Here is a 13,848-nt window from a genome sequence, read left to right as displayed (position 1 = left end):
CCCTTTTTCACCAGCGGCTGACTGCTGCAAGCCCTTCCGTGCCTTCTTTTCTATGCCATTTACTGGGTGTGGCAAGAACGACAGAAGCAATCTTGCTTTGGGTGTAGCTGACCCACAATAACAACACGTTGTCCCCAAACGTTAAAGAAAAAGAAGACAAAGAGATATCATAAAATCCCACAGAGTACATGCAGCATGTGCGTGTAATCCAACCCGCCTCCCCTCTCAGGAAGGAGAACAGGTTGGAGGCCCATCTTTCTGTGCCAGATGGCTCCACATTGACAAATCAATTAAGCTCCACCTCATCACCAGGGGGAACGGCCCCTACCTCCAACACCCTGGGGTTCTCGCTCGACCACTCCTCCGTCTCCCCTCACCTTAATCACCCCCTTGATCCCCAGGAAAGCCTTGGCTGGGTAAAGGGGGCGAGGGAGGCGAGGAAAAAAAAGATAAAACAAAGAGGCTGGCAGCACATGAATCACCTAGCATCAATATGGATGACTTCCATGCTAATGCAGAGGGGACCTGGAGAGGAACAGTAGCAAAAGCTTGATTTTGTCTGAGTGTGTGTGTGTGTGTGTGTGTGTGTGTGTGTGTGTGTGTGTGTGTGTGTGTGTGTGTGTGTGTGTGTGTGTGTGTGTGTGTGTGTTTTTACAAGCTCAGTCGGAGCAGATTTGCCATGTGCCAAAGATCCAAATGTCTCTAGTTGTTTTTCCTCCTCTATGTGGAGGTGGGAGAAGAGGTGGAAGATGAGGGGAGGGTGGACGTTTGGGGAAGTTAATCCAAGGAGAATAACAGCGCAGCCTGGAGCAGGTATGCATCTGGGTCGCCGGAGCGGAGGGTGAATCCATGTTCTTCACTACAACCTAGTGGGAGAGAAAAGGCACTGCAGAGAGCGAGAAAGAGTCATGTAGACTCGCGGCTCATCGGCAGGAAACTGTGGACTAAAATAACGTGTTGATGATGTATAGAAATCCAGGCAGAGCTGAAGGTCAAAGAGCATTCTTACCCACTGATACCTGAACATGTGCACTGTCTGTGAAATGTGATCCTATTAAACACCACGAAAAAGCTTTGACAGTGAAATTACTGTAATAACAGACAATAATCCCATCCCAACAAGAGTAAAACTCACCACAGCAGGCTTCCAAAAAAGAAGAGTCATCAATTTATGGAAAATATTTTTAAAAAATGACAAAGAGCAAGCCTCGCTATAAAGTTAAAAAGGTATTTACAGACTGAGGAAGTAAAAAAATCCAACTAGTGTCCCAAAATAGGTGCTGGAGTCTACCCCTGCTGACATTAGGCCTGAGGCAGGGTAGACCCCGGCCATGTTGATAGTGTGCCACAGTGCAAACGCAAGCAGAGAGACTACCATCCACACCTATGACAGATTTAGAATCTCCAATTAGCCTAACACGGATGTGTGTGTCCTAATTTTGCCAAGATTGTGATTTTGCCTCAGCTAATCATTGTTTTTGATGTCAGAACAGAGCTCAGCTCGCCAGTCACTATAAAGATAAATAAAAAGGCTACAGGGAAAAGTCACAGAATGAAAGCCTTCAAATGTATCAGTTAGTTACTATTTACTTTTATTAGTTTACAGTCTGCTGCTAAAACTTTCCTTTTTGATTACATTAAAATGCATTTTAATATCATATTTGCTTCTTCGCTTAACATTTTTTCACAATGGAAATAAGGGAATATTTGCTTGCATGGGTTAATTGCTAATAATAGAGGTATAGATTAAGTACGGAGCCCCCCAGGGGACATGGGAGAAAAAAAATTAGGGAGGAAAAAAAAAAAATTAGGGAGGAAAAAAAAATTAAGACGGACTTTTGCGAGAGCTCGCAAAAGTATTGCGAGCGCTCGCAAAAGTATTGCGAGATCTCGCAAAAGTTTTAGCCGCATTCTTCGGAGGCCGCCAGCTCGAAGCCGACCGGGAGGTCGAGGCACGATGTGCCGGGAAAGTGGTGTTCCTCCCGGCTGTAGTAGGTCTCGACCTCCCATTAGCTTCGAGCTAGTGGGTGTCAGATCTCCAAAAACGTCGGAGCTCTTTTGCAAATATGTGATGTCTTGTAAACCGAGCAGGTATCTGACGTTTACACAACTACATTCACGCCTCAAAATATCTTAAAAGTGTATTTTGTGACCCAGAAAGAGTAATATTACAACTAAGTAGCTGCCGCCATTGTTGGAGTTTAGCGAGATCTCACAATACTTATTGCGAGCGCTCGCAATACTTTTGCGAGATCTCGCAAAAGTCCGTCTTAATTTTTTTTTCTCCCTAATTTTTTTTTTCCTCCCTAATTTTTTTTTTTCCTCCCTAATTTTTTTTTCTCCCATGTCCCCTGGGGGGCTCCGTAATTAAGCCCTAATATAAAAGATAATGCTAAGCTAAAAGTTAACCAGTGAAGAGAAGCATGCTAGGACACTGCTAAGTCAATGCGAATGCCCTGAATAGATTGGCAATCAGAGAGACACTCACATTCACACTTAACCTAACATGCTTCAGTCTAAGCTGAAAGACAACAAAATGTTGAGCTGAGGGGAGCTGCACAGTCATTACGAGTACCACCTTTCACACCACCGATTAGTCTGGCTGTAAAGTTTGTTAACTCGTGGCAATGGTGACGACGAAAGTGAGGAGTGTGGGAAGGTATCAAAGCAAAAAAAGGGGGAGAGGCAGATCAAATGTGTCATCTTCATCACAAACACCCCGAGTCGAGGCCTGAGCGGGGAAGGTAGGAGGCAGGTTTGCGCATTAGGAGGGGCGGTGGGGTGATGAGAGATGTGTGGGTGCCCTCCTGGCTTGGCTCAATCCCCCACGTCCCTTTACTCATCCGATCTGGGGGCAGCAACGGGAAAGAAAGAGAGAGCTGATGCTGAGACCCCTGGGGAGAGATTAGCGCTGACAGCACAACAAAGAAGAATTATGCCAGGGGGTCCTCAGCTCTTCGACAAATTCAAATGTAATGTATGGCTTTAACCACGCCAAAGGAGGATCAACATAATATATGATCGACCCACTTTGCGGTGCGCTCCGTTGGCAGTGATGTAAAAGCGATTTATGCCCGTAAAGATGTGCAGGCTAATTAAGTAAGACATTGGCACAGGAGCAAATCCAATGAGCTTATGAGAGAGCTGGCAAACTAGCGCAGCCCTCCCTCTGAAAGGTCTACCTGCGGTGAGAGAAAGAAAACTTCCCCGAGCTCAGACCAGAAGCAGGAACTGTCAAAAGTGGCTTGTCGAACGCGGACGTCCACGTGTGAGGCTGTTGATCTGCTAATTGAATTCTTGTTTGTGATTTGTTTAGGGTCCCTCCTCTCCTCGCCCGACAGCATTGGAGGCCCAGGGCCTCTGTAATTACGCTGGGCCTTTTCCACCAATCAGACAGCTGCGTTGAAAAGGCTGTGGATGAAATGTCCTAATTACAGCCTCGGCGGAGACTGGCCCCACCAGGGGAATACATGCGCTGTTAGCTAACATATTCCAGAGCCAACAGTGTTAATGAGAGAGAGAAAGGAAAAACAGAACCACCCCACCTCCCCCCCAATCCAGCTCCTTTCACATTAATCAGAGCACCTAGTTCTTCCTTTGTCTCACTGTCAGTACTTATCACGGCCAACCTCCACCTCACATCTCCATCCAGGCTTGGAAGATCACTTCACAGCTGCCCTCATTTCCAAACGAGGAGCCTCTCCCTTTGCTGCCGATTGCTTCTGATTCCTGCATCAATTAAAAGCAACACACCGAGTGTAATCATCACTTGATGGCCCCCAAAAGCCATACATGCCACTGGCACATAATCGAAAGGTCTCCGGGGGGGAAGAAAAAAAAAAAGGGAGGGAGAGTGTTGGTGCAGATGAAGGGAGGGGCAGCCAGCTCAGCCCATTTCTCTAATGAGCTGCTGAACAGGCTGTGTCACAGACCTACAGAGGCCAACAAGTACCTACGCCACGTGTTCCTCGTCGTCACAGGAAAGCAGACGCTGTACTTGATATTAATATTGAAGCCTGGAGCATGAGGTTTTAACCACCAGTTGACAAAGCCAGGAAAGAAAGTATTTTTTATGTGTTTTTTTTAAAGCTTCGAGTTGATTGAAGTCCCGTTCCACCTCTGCATATATACAGCATGCCACTGTTGTCTTTGTGTTCTCGCTCTATCTACAGTTAATTTCCCCAGACCCCCATTGCAGCTGCCGCAGGTAGACCTCAGAGAGGTGTAAGGAGGAGGCCCCGTCTCTCCTATTCACCCTCTTTTCCTAAGAGCTGCCTCATTTCAATTCTCACTGACAACAAGAGAAAATACTGGAGCAGAAGAGGCGGGTTTAGACTACCCGTGTGTGTCTGCTACAACAGCAGCTGTAACTGTCCAAGGGTAAATAAATAGATATTCTGGAGAGAGCCCATTATCTGTCATGGAATGCTGATACAGTCTTGCCTTGTATTTATTGCCTACTTAATGGACTTGATTGTATTACTGAAGGTAAGGAGGAGGGGGGGAAAAAGTCCATTGCCAGCTAGAAGGTGCTTTCAGCATCCTGCAATTACCTTATGTAAATCCTGGCCTGGAATGTTGATCCACCGCTATTTAAAATGCATTGAATTTCCATGGAAAATGATCCACTCCTGCCACCCGAAGCTCATTAATAACAACGACGAGTCGGGCTGACGTTTGGAATACTTACACGCTTACTTAGCATCACCATGCATGCGAGAACACAGCCCAGTCAGCCACGCGCTGCATCTATGACAGCACATTTGGATAAAGGATGGCTTTGAGTTAAAGCGCGCTGGCAAAATGAGTTATTTCTGCAACAGGAACTGGTTCTTCTTCTTGCACATGATGTTAAACTTGTATGCGCTCACACCATCTTTGGTTAGACAGTGTAGGAACGTGCAGACTTCAATGCACCCCCCTTTTTTTGTTGTCTTAAATTTTACCCTCACATTAAAAATGTTACAGTGTGTGGGCCGTGTTAAAGGCCAGCTCTCTCAAATAACTGAAGAAATGCTTTCTCATCTACATTTTTGCTTTTATGTCTCCAGGTTATGTGATCTCTCTCTGAAAAGTGTTTGTCCAAACCCCAGTGCACTTATAGAACCTTGGACATGTTGTGCTCACAGCTCAAATGCGTTTAAAAATCCCTCCAGTTGAGCTCAGAAATAGCAGTTTGTGTGGTTTTTGTCATATGGAAGTGAAACAGCTGCATTTAGGAAGTCTAGAGGAGCTGCCGAAGGTCTGAGGTTGTCGGTAGAGTCACAGGTTAAAAAAAAAAAGAAAGAATATAAAACAGCATCATTTTACAAAATGACTGATAGGACACGAGGGGAAAAAGTCCTGCTATAGGTACTTGTAAAGAACTGCGGTGTTATACTAGTGTAAAACAACAGAGTCCAGCATATATGCTGTATACCTGAGAATAGCTACAATAGTGACAACAAACTTGATAATACTGCCTTCTGTCACTCGTTTTATTCAATGTAACCAGAAATGGGTGAGTGCAAATACACCCACTCGGAAAGTGCTTACAGAAGTCAGGGCCACAGGACGTTTTCCCCTGGACAGGAAGTGTTTTTGTAACCACAGGTTTAGTTTAAAGGTCATTACATCTCAAATGAGCAAATTTATTTTTGAATAATTTCACCTCTGATTTAAATAAAACCTTCATGGTCAAAGGTTTGAATATATATGAAATTTTAACTTAATATATGAAATAATTTGTGTTTTCTGAAAATGGTGTGTTGACTATTTCGGGGCTGTTATTCGCTCACTGAAATCTGCAGCAGTGTTTAGCCCTGAATATCTCAACAACAGGATCAAAGTCTGAAAACTTCCCTGCTTTTACTTACTATGAACTATGAGTATTAGCTAGCTGAATACACATGGAATGAAAAAGAATAAAAGCCTGGTCTTTTTTATCATCAGAGAAAAAAAAGACATGAGTTTATTTGCAACGGATACATTAAAAACTGTTTGAGTATTAGCCTGTAAAATCCAATATTTGAGTACATACCAATTAAAAAAATGTGACACTGCAAACATAAACCAGTGATATAGCAGCATATAGTTGACAATCATGCAGACTAAAACCTGTAGAACACTTTATAACTTTGAAATTCTTACACAACCTGATTCACTGTGATGGATTCATTCACACAGTGAATCAGGTCGCCGATGAGCACAGATGCCGGTCCCTTTGTTTGCCCTGACAAATGCTGCTGCCTGAAAGCTTCAATCACTGATAAAACATTCAGTATTTTTAACTATATCATCATAAATATCATTATTGCAAATTTCGATGAAATATCGTGATATAATTTTGAGGCTATACCGCCCACCCCTACATAGGTGACATTATATTAGGTGCATTCATCCTGTATTAACAGCTTCAAAAACATATCGAGTTCGTATCAGTGTCAGCAGACGTCTTAAGTTTGTGTTATCAGACATGAAACTGCAGCGCTGAGTGATGTCGCCCTGCTACTGCCACAGAAATCATTAATGGTGGCGTAGCAGGCTGGTGGATGGATGCAGAGGAGGTGGAGGAACATTAGTTCATCTGTCAAAGAGATGTTTGGACTGGATTGTCAAATGAAACGTCACTTCTAATGCACATTAGGATCTTCAACAAACCCGTTTCACCAGAAACAAAAAAGAAAGAAAGAAAACCTGTGTAGTAAAAAAAATTAAATTAACTGTCAGTCAGAAAACACAACGTTTAAAAGCTCCAGCGCTCTAACTGCTGCACAGCTCAACAACCAATCAGCATCATGGAATCTAAAAGTCTCCTCTTGGATGTCTTCATCTTGCAGCACTGAGCTAACAGCACCTCACGCTTGCTCTCTGAGCTATTGGTAAAAGCAGTTGGTAAAAATGTCTTTACCACAGAGTAGAAAAAGAAAAACCTCCCAAACCATTTTGTTCCTCATTCAGCCACTTTGCTGACAGCCCACCTGCAAATGAAGCGGGGGGGGGGGGGAAGATCCATAAATCTTTTATGCTCCATAATGGCTTGTTCACATTACCTGCCCACACCTCGGCCTCCACGGAGCAGATCAGGCCTGAAAACCACTGCAAGCATACGGAGCATTTCAAACACTCAAAGCCTCTCCAGGCCTGCGCTGTGGTCACATCCATGAATTATAGAAATGATCTAATTGTTTTCTCATTTGGAAATACTGAGGGCCCTCCTCCTTGCATCTCAGTTTTAACGGCCTGCGGTTTTCAGCGGGGTGCACGACTCAGTGCTGCCTACCTTTGACACGTTTGTTGAATCCAGGGTGGTCCGTCCTGTCAAAACAGAGCCAGAGCTGAGGTATGAGTTAAACCTGTTGCAATAAATTAACACATAGGCAAAGAGAGCGGAGGTGGTTCAGAGTAGTGGCTTCAATCAGAGGAGGGCATGTGGTGGAAAGAAAAGAGCCTGTAGGCTGGATGAAAAGTTCTGTTTAACTCCCTTAGAGAAAGTACAGAAGATAAATACTGCCAAGAAAGAGGGAAAAGTCACACGAGGTATTCTGCTTACAGTATTAAAAATCTAACATACATGTGACTCACACATGATGTCACACATCGCACAGCTTTTGTCATCTGTGAGATACGGTCAGTCATAGATTCTAAACCCTCACATTAATGTCTGCGGGCTAATGTACAGGCTGAAATGTTAAATCAAACCAGGGAATCCACCAACAGCAAGCATTTGGGAGATCCTGAAAACCAGGTAAGAGTGAGATTGTCTGCTAGGCTGCTGTCTTCAGGTGTTTGACCTGCCCATTGAAGAACTCCTTTCTTTGCTTTGAGGAACTCTTGGGTCGATTTTGCGGTTTGCTTTGGCTTATCCATCTGCAGTGTGAAGCGCCGTCTCATCAGTTTTGCTGCATTCGGCTGAATCTGAGCAGCGGTCCTGTACACTTTAGTTCATCCTGCTACTTTTGTTAGTAGTCACATTATCGGCAAACACAATTTACAGGTTTCTGCTGACAGCCAGGCCTGTGCCATAACATCGCCTTCAGCGTGTTTCACAGATGCTGTGGAAAGCTTTGGATCATTTCTCTTCTCATCATTCTGACAGAAGTTAATCTTTGTTTCATCTGTGAAGACTTTTTCTGTCACATCTGCAGCTGATTGTCACCATGTTGTGTGAGGACACAACATAGGTTCTGTTGTGCTTCTTTATGTGTGTGTGAGCTTTTGCATTCTTTTCTATTCGCTGGTGCTTTTGACCTCTCCAGGCCACCGTACTTTCACGTTTTCTGTCAGTCCAATCTACCCTTGCTGTTTTTAGTATAGGCAAAGGTTTACACCGTGTTGTAAACGCTGTTTACATTCACGACATTAACACTGATTATGATACACCTACCTCCCCAAGAGTTTAGTTGCCTGCTGTGGTCTTTCAGGCCTTTTGGTTTTCTTTGTAGCTAATTTGGCTACTCTTAAAGTTTCTGCTCTGTCCTTCACTCCATTAACATTTCTTTGGACCTCATACTGAGTTTCAGTGAAAAGATACCAAATGTATTGACTTAATTTGTCATTAAATAGCCTCATCGGGCCAAGAAACTACTACTATATATATATATATATATATATATATATATATATATATATATATATATATATATATATATATATATATATATATATATATATATATATATATGCACAAAAAAATGATATGAAAAAGAGGTTAAAGTTAACAAGGTGAAAACAAGGATATTCTGAAACTATAACAACGGGAGGTGTCTTTAGTTGACGTCTTTGATGTGGCATTCCCCCGACAAATGCCACATTCCAAAAATCAAGGAAAATTAAACACTGGCGCTAATAAAAACTAAATTAGATTAAAGCAAACCCACTCTGGAAACTTCCAGTTATGGAGACAACTACAGAAAATATACACACAGGCTCTGTGTGGCTTTCAGCAAAGCAGAGTTTGCTCCACTTCGTGCTTCTTAATCAGAACTGACACTGTGGCAATTACCTAATTAGACATCAATTAATCCACACCCTTCAGGTCTGCAGCCACGTTTGACCTGAGACGTAACGACAAAAACGGCGTTTGAAGAACGGAGAAATCAGATTAATGGAAGTGGAGCGGCAGAGGTTGGGCCGCGTTCAAGAAATCTCCAGAAATACACCGACGTTTCATTTCATAATTAACAGGTAGGAAAATAATTGATTGAGACATGAAAGCTTAATCACTCAATTCAATAAGCAGGATATCAGTGCTGAGTAGATTAATTCAATTATGTAATTAAAGACGAGGGAAAGGGGGGAAGCTTTAGAGCTGATTGAAGGTTAAACAGCCTGCTAACCTTTTCTTCACGTCACATCCACCACAGCACACACCGACGTGGGTTTGTCTTGTTTTTTATTAGACATAGCAATTTCACAAACAGCAGTTAGCCTGAAAAGTACATTCAAATGTATGCCTGACCATGCGCAAACACTCCAGATACACCTGCAAACAAAAGTAACAGTCGGTCACGGGTTTTTTTTTCTTTTTCACAATCTGTCTATTTTTCACGTTTTTGATTCAAACTTCAACAAAGTCAGACTCTTTCACTGGTTCGCCATCAAAAGCACACATACCTCAGTCACTACGACAGTTTAACAGCTACTTTCTTTCCCTGTACATACGCTCCGAAAGGGTTTAAAGGCTCTTCTTTGCGTTCGAACAGCCGGGCGCCATGTTCCCCTGTCTGAACACTTTGTAATATTAGCTTACGTGAGGAGAAGGGTCAGCAAATTCACGTGAAATGGTAACACTGAAGTTCCCAGAAGTCCGCTTTGTTGGTTTCCAGTAACACCAGGACTGAGGTTGGCGACCTTTCTCGCCACTGAAGTTTTAATGAAGTTCACGAAGGACCGCGGCCGGCTTAACGCAAATGTTACCAAAGCACGTTAGACTACACGACACACAGTTTGTTACAAAGTGGCAACACAGGGATGCTTCTGCTCCGATTTGATGCCATTTACCTCACTCGGCACACTCGTGTGTCAAAGGGTTAATGGCCAACACTGGTTGAAAGTGGGGGCGGGGGTGTCACTAATAAGTGGGATAAGTGTAATTCCAGTTCATCCAAGAGCCAAAAGACAGTCTGTTAGCTTAACACTGATTCTTTTTCCACCTCATCCAAATACTCAAAGGGCTCACACGTCACAAACGAAGCTTCACGACACAGAAACCAGAACCACTGCTGGTCGGATTCCACCAAGAGGTGCGAGCAGCTCCACTTTCATTTACTGGCCACAGGGAATCCAGTGTATGTGAAAAACACCTGAATACTCAAATCCACCACATCGTCCACACGTCATCGCAGCACCACTCTGGAAAAAACTCATCTGGCCCCACTACTCGCAGCAGGAATGGCAACTGAACAAGTGGGTGAGATTTATACACTTTGTTTTTTTCTTTTAAATCATCTCCAAAACTTCTTCAAGTGCAACACTTTAGGAATTTTTTTTCTGCTTGGTCCACAGCAATGTTCAGTTCAGTCCAGAAACAAAAGAGAGGAGGGGAAATGGAAAACAAGTCCGTGTTTGAAAAGTGTGGCATCCTCTTCCTAAGTAGGCACCTCTACCTACCAAAAATACTTTCGTACTCGAGCAGTATAAGCTCTACTATCTGGTTCTGGTAGACCATGTGGACCGCGATGTTGCCCGTCTCGGTCTCGGGCCTCAGCAGCGTGGGTCCGAACACGATGGCCACGCTCTGCGTGGTCATGCGGTTGGCCTCTCCGTGGTCCACCACCCTGGAGAGAAGAGGAGAATGGGGAGAAGAGGAGATTTAAAGATTGCACGTTTTATAAACAGCTTCAGATGTTCGCCGGCGTTCCGGTTTCATCTGGAGAAAAGTGCATTACATACATCTTTAAGGCTCGAGCCGGAGCGCAGAAGCAAACTCGGTAACAGGACAGAACGCTCCAGGCAAGAGCATAATAGCTTTTTTAAATAGAATCTACATCCTTGCATGCAGATGCACAAAACAATAACATATTCATGGAGCGAAGGAAAAAAGAAGGCAGATTAAATCCCCCTGCTGATATATGTAGACCTCCATATACAGAATGTCACGCTATAAATTTCCTCATGAAACACCACTTCACAGGTACTGAATTACAGCAAACACGGCACCATATAAATGCAAATTGGAAAGCTAGGCAAATGTCATTGTGAACATATGATATTGCCACTGGCTGCAGTGAGCCAAGAATACACAGCTGGCTCAAGTTTGTGTTTGCATATAGGCTGATCGGAACGAGGGAGAGTAAACAGCTGAACGGGTCCGTTTGAGCCACGCGTGTGAAACTCGTTCAAGTAAAACGTGACCCAATAAATCAAAGAGGACGGGCATTAGAGAATACACACTTGAAGGCGTTTACTTTCTCCGTGTCGGATGTTCCTCATAAACGTTTATCACCAGTTATATTTTTCAAAGTGACTGCTGATGAGTTGGCCAACTAGTTATGATCCTGGGCTTCACACTGGGATGGGCTGGTTACAGTTGTCAGGCTGTACTTTTCCCATGTGTTGATACAGACACAGGTCCGAATATTTGTTTTTATTTGATGGATCTTCAGGGTAAAATGATTTATATCTGGGCTGAAACAATGTTTTGTCATTATACCTTAGTGTATAACAAAATACACAGTAATAAATAACTAACATACAACACAGTGGCTTTAATTCAGAGAATATCCGACTTCAATTGGGAAACCTAGAAGTGAACAAGTCTGACTGATGACTCTCTCACTTCTGAAGACAGTGATGAAATTTCACAGGTTTCAGGATCTGAAGAAGTTATTTATTAAATGGATGAATGGAAAGTGTCCCAGCGCACTGCTTACCTCCTCAGGTGTTTGAAGAGGATTTGCATTGTGTCATGGTTGGGCTTTGGCAACTTCTTGATTAAATCTTTGATTGAATTCACTCGCTGCTTGTAGTCGGAGCACTCTGAAGAGGAGAAGCAGAATCAGCGAAAACACATGGATGCAGTGCCACCTTGTGGTCACACCAGGCAAAGGATTTAACCTAAAGATTGAGAGCGGCACTATTTTAACCGTATAACTCACTGATGGCATTCACAAAGTCATTGAAGGATCCGTATGAGAACAGAGGCTCTGGAAGCTCCCTGAAAAACATCTTGAGAGCTCCGGTGGTGACGTGGATGTCCTCCCACTTGCTATCATTGAGATCCACCTTCTCATCTGACAGATGACGAGGAGGTAAGGCAGAACACAACTATTACCAGAAAGCTGACCCTTTACATCACATCACATATAGAGATACAGTGTAACTAGATCTTACCATGATTCACAGCAAAGCGAAGCTTCTGGATCACTGCCAGGTTCCCGCTCACTCGATATAAGCCGTCAATATTAAGACCTGTGGGTGTAGTTGAGAGGAAGGGAACACAGACAGGAGCAGGGAGTGTAAACGACAAGGCCGCGTTTATGTTTCCTGACTTTAAAGCAGCAGCACCAACAAAGAGAGACTGATCAAATGCTTTTGTCTTCACTGCCTCGCTTTGTGTTGCTCTGGAACAAACTGCAGGTAGTCTGAATGAAAACAGTTGAGTTGATGCTTGAAAGAGACTAAAATTACGCCTGATACAGAAAGTCGCAGCATCAGAAGCAAAAACAATTTAAAAACAATTGAAATTCCACACAGATGTTTAATATTCTGAACTGGCTGAAGTGGCAGAAAACCTGAGTTTACTTCTGAAAGACTCTGCCTCTCTCCGCCATGACCTGGACACAGGTCATGTTACTGGCCTGTGTCTATGTAACCTCATCGGCTGGAAGATCTATTTATTTTTGTATTTACTGATTTTCAAACATTTTTTCCATTTAAATACTTTTACACAGCCTCTTCCAGTTTACGACTCGGGTAATTGGCTCGTGTACTTTTAACCTCTGGAACTCTGTTGTTTAATGTGTGTGAAAAAATAATGCAACTGTAGCAAACGACTGGCTGAACATGAAATAAAACTGAGCCGAAACCATCGCCATGGTGATGCATGATTTATAGCAACATATTCTGGAGTCTTTAGATTAGAATGGGGGAGCTTAATGTCTGCATTTGTGAAGTTGTATATAAAAATCGATAAAAATAATAAGCAGTGTGACATATGCGTATGTATGGGGGGCTCGTACCTGTGTTCTCCACATGGTCGATGCACATTGTGACAAAGTTGGGCACTGATGTGTTCTCCCGCTGACACAGACTGGTCAGACTGCAGCCGAACACCTGATCTGTGAGCACGCACAAACATTTATTTCCATCTTTCACCCGTCTGGTGGAACATCACAGAGCACTCTCGCTGGAGTCACGTGCATAGAGCTGCTGTCCGCTTACCTTTAATGTATCCTTTGTCTCGGACAGCCTGGTATGTGGGTCGACGAGTCAGGAACTTCTTGAGCTTCATCCTGGTTTTCTTCTGGTCTGATGAATCCATGCTCACAGAGTTCTTCATTGCTGTAGGAAGACAGGCTCCATGTGAGTGCATCTCTTTTGCAAACACACTGAATGTCCATTCTGTAGCGCAGGGACACTCGCAGACTTACCTCGGCTCTTCTTAGAGTCCCGGTGCTCCTTCTCCTTGTCCTGTTTCTCAGCTCCCGGAGACTCTGGCATGTCCTCCTCAATGGCTTCATCCGACTCCCACGCCTGGACGGGGAAGACACATACATGCTGTTAGCTTAAGCTGGCTCAGAATGAATTTGCTCTCAGTTTCTATTTATTCTGTCCACTCCTGAATATTTAACCTTTCACTGCAGTTTGTTTAAACAGGTGTAAACTGGGATTTCAGCTCTGGCTGGACTTGCACTGAATTGTGGGAAA

The 13,848-nt window shown here is 43.6% G+C and overlaps 1 protein-coding gene across 5 annotated transcripts in view; it reads right to left on the bottom strand.

The window, feature by feature from the left end:
* Positions 1 to 9,356: 9,356 nt before the first annotated feature.
* Positions 9,357 to 13,848, bottom strand: part of arhgap12b (Rho GTPase activating protein 12b) — a 69,687-nt gene continuing 65,195 nt past the window's right edge. For all 5 annotated transcript variants that reach the window (XM_085286248.1, XM_085286250.1, XM_085286251.1 and 2 more), the window contains 7 exons: positions 13,572 to 13,674; positions 13,363 to 13,482; positions 13,161 to 13,259; positions 12,313 to 12,390; positions 12,078 to 12,212; positions 11,853 to 11,958; positions 9,357 to 10,757 (listed from right to left, as the gene is read on the bottom strand). In XM_085286248.1, coding sequence (XP_085142374.1) covers positions 10,583 to 10,757; positions 11,853 to 11,958; positions 12,078 to 12,212; positions 12,313 to 12,390; positions 13,161 to 13,259; positions 13,363 to 13,482; positions 13,572 to 13,674 — 816 coding nt within the window. In that variant the 3' untranslated portion in view covers positions 9,357 to 10,582. The remainder of the gene's footprint in view (positions 10,758 to 11,852; positions 11,959 to 12,077; positions 12,213 to 12,312; positions 12,391 to 13,160; positions 13,260 to 13,362; positions 13,483 to 13,571; positions 13,675 to 13,848) is intronic.

Source organism: Mchenga conophoros, linkage group LG9, assembly GCF_057382185.1.
Source record: "Mchenga conophoros isolate Kocher_MC1m ecotype Shallow Benthic linkage group LG9, M_conophoros_male_GT1.1, whole genome shotgun sequence".
In the NCBI taxonomy this organism is placed as follows: domain Eukaryota; kingdom Metazoa; phylum Chordata; class Actinopteri; order Cichliformes; family Cichlidae; genus Mchenga; species Mchenga conophoros.
The sequence above is the reverse complement of the archived record's forward strand: the minus strand, read 5'-3'. Positions and strand labels throughout refer to the sequence as shown.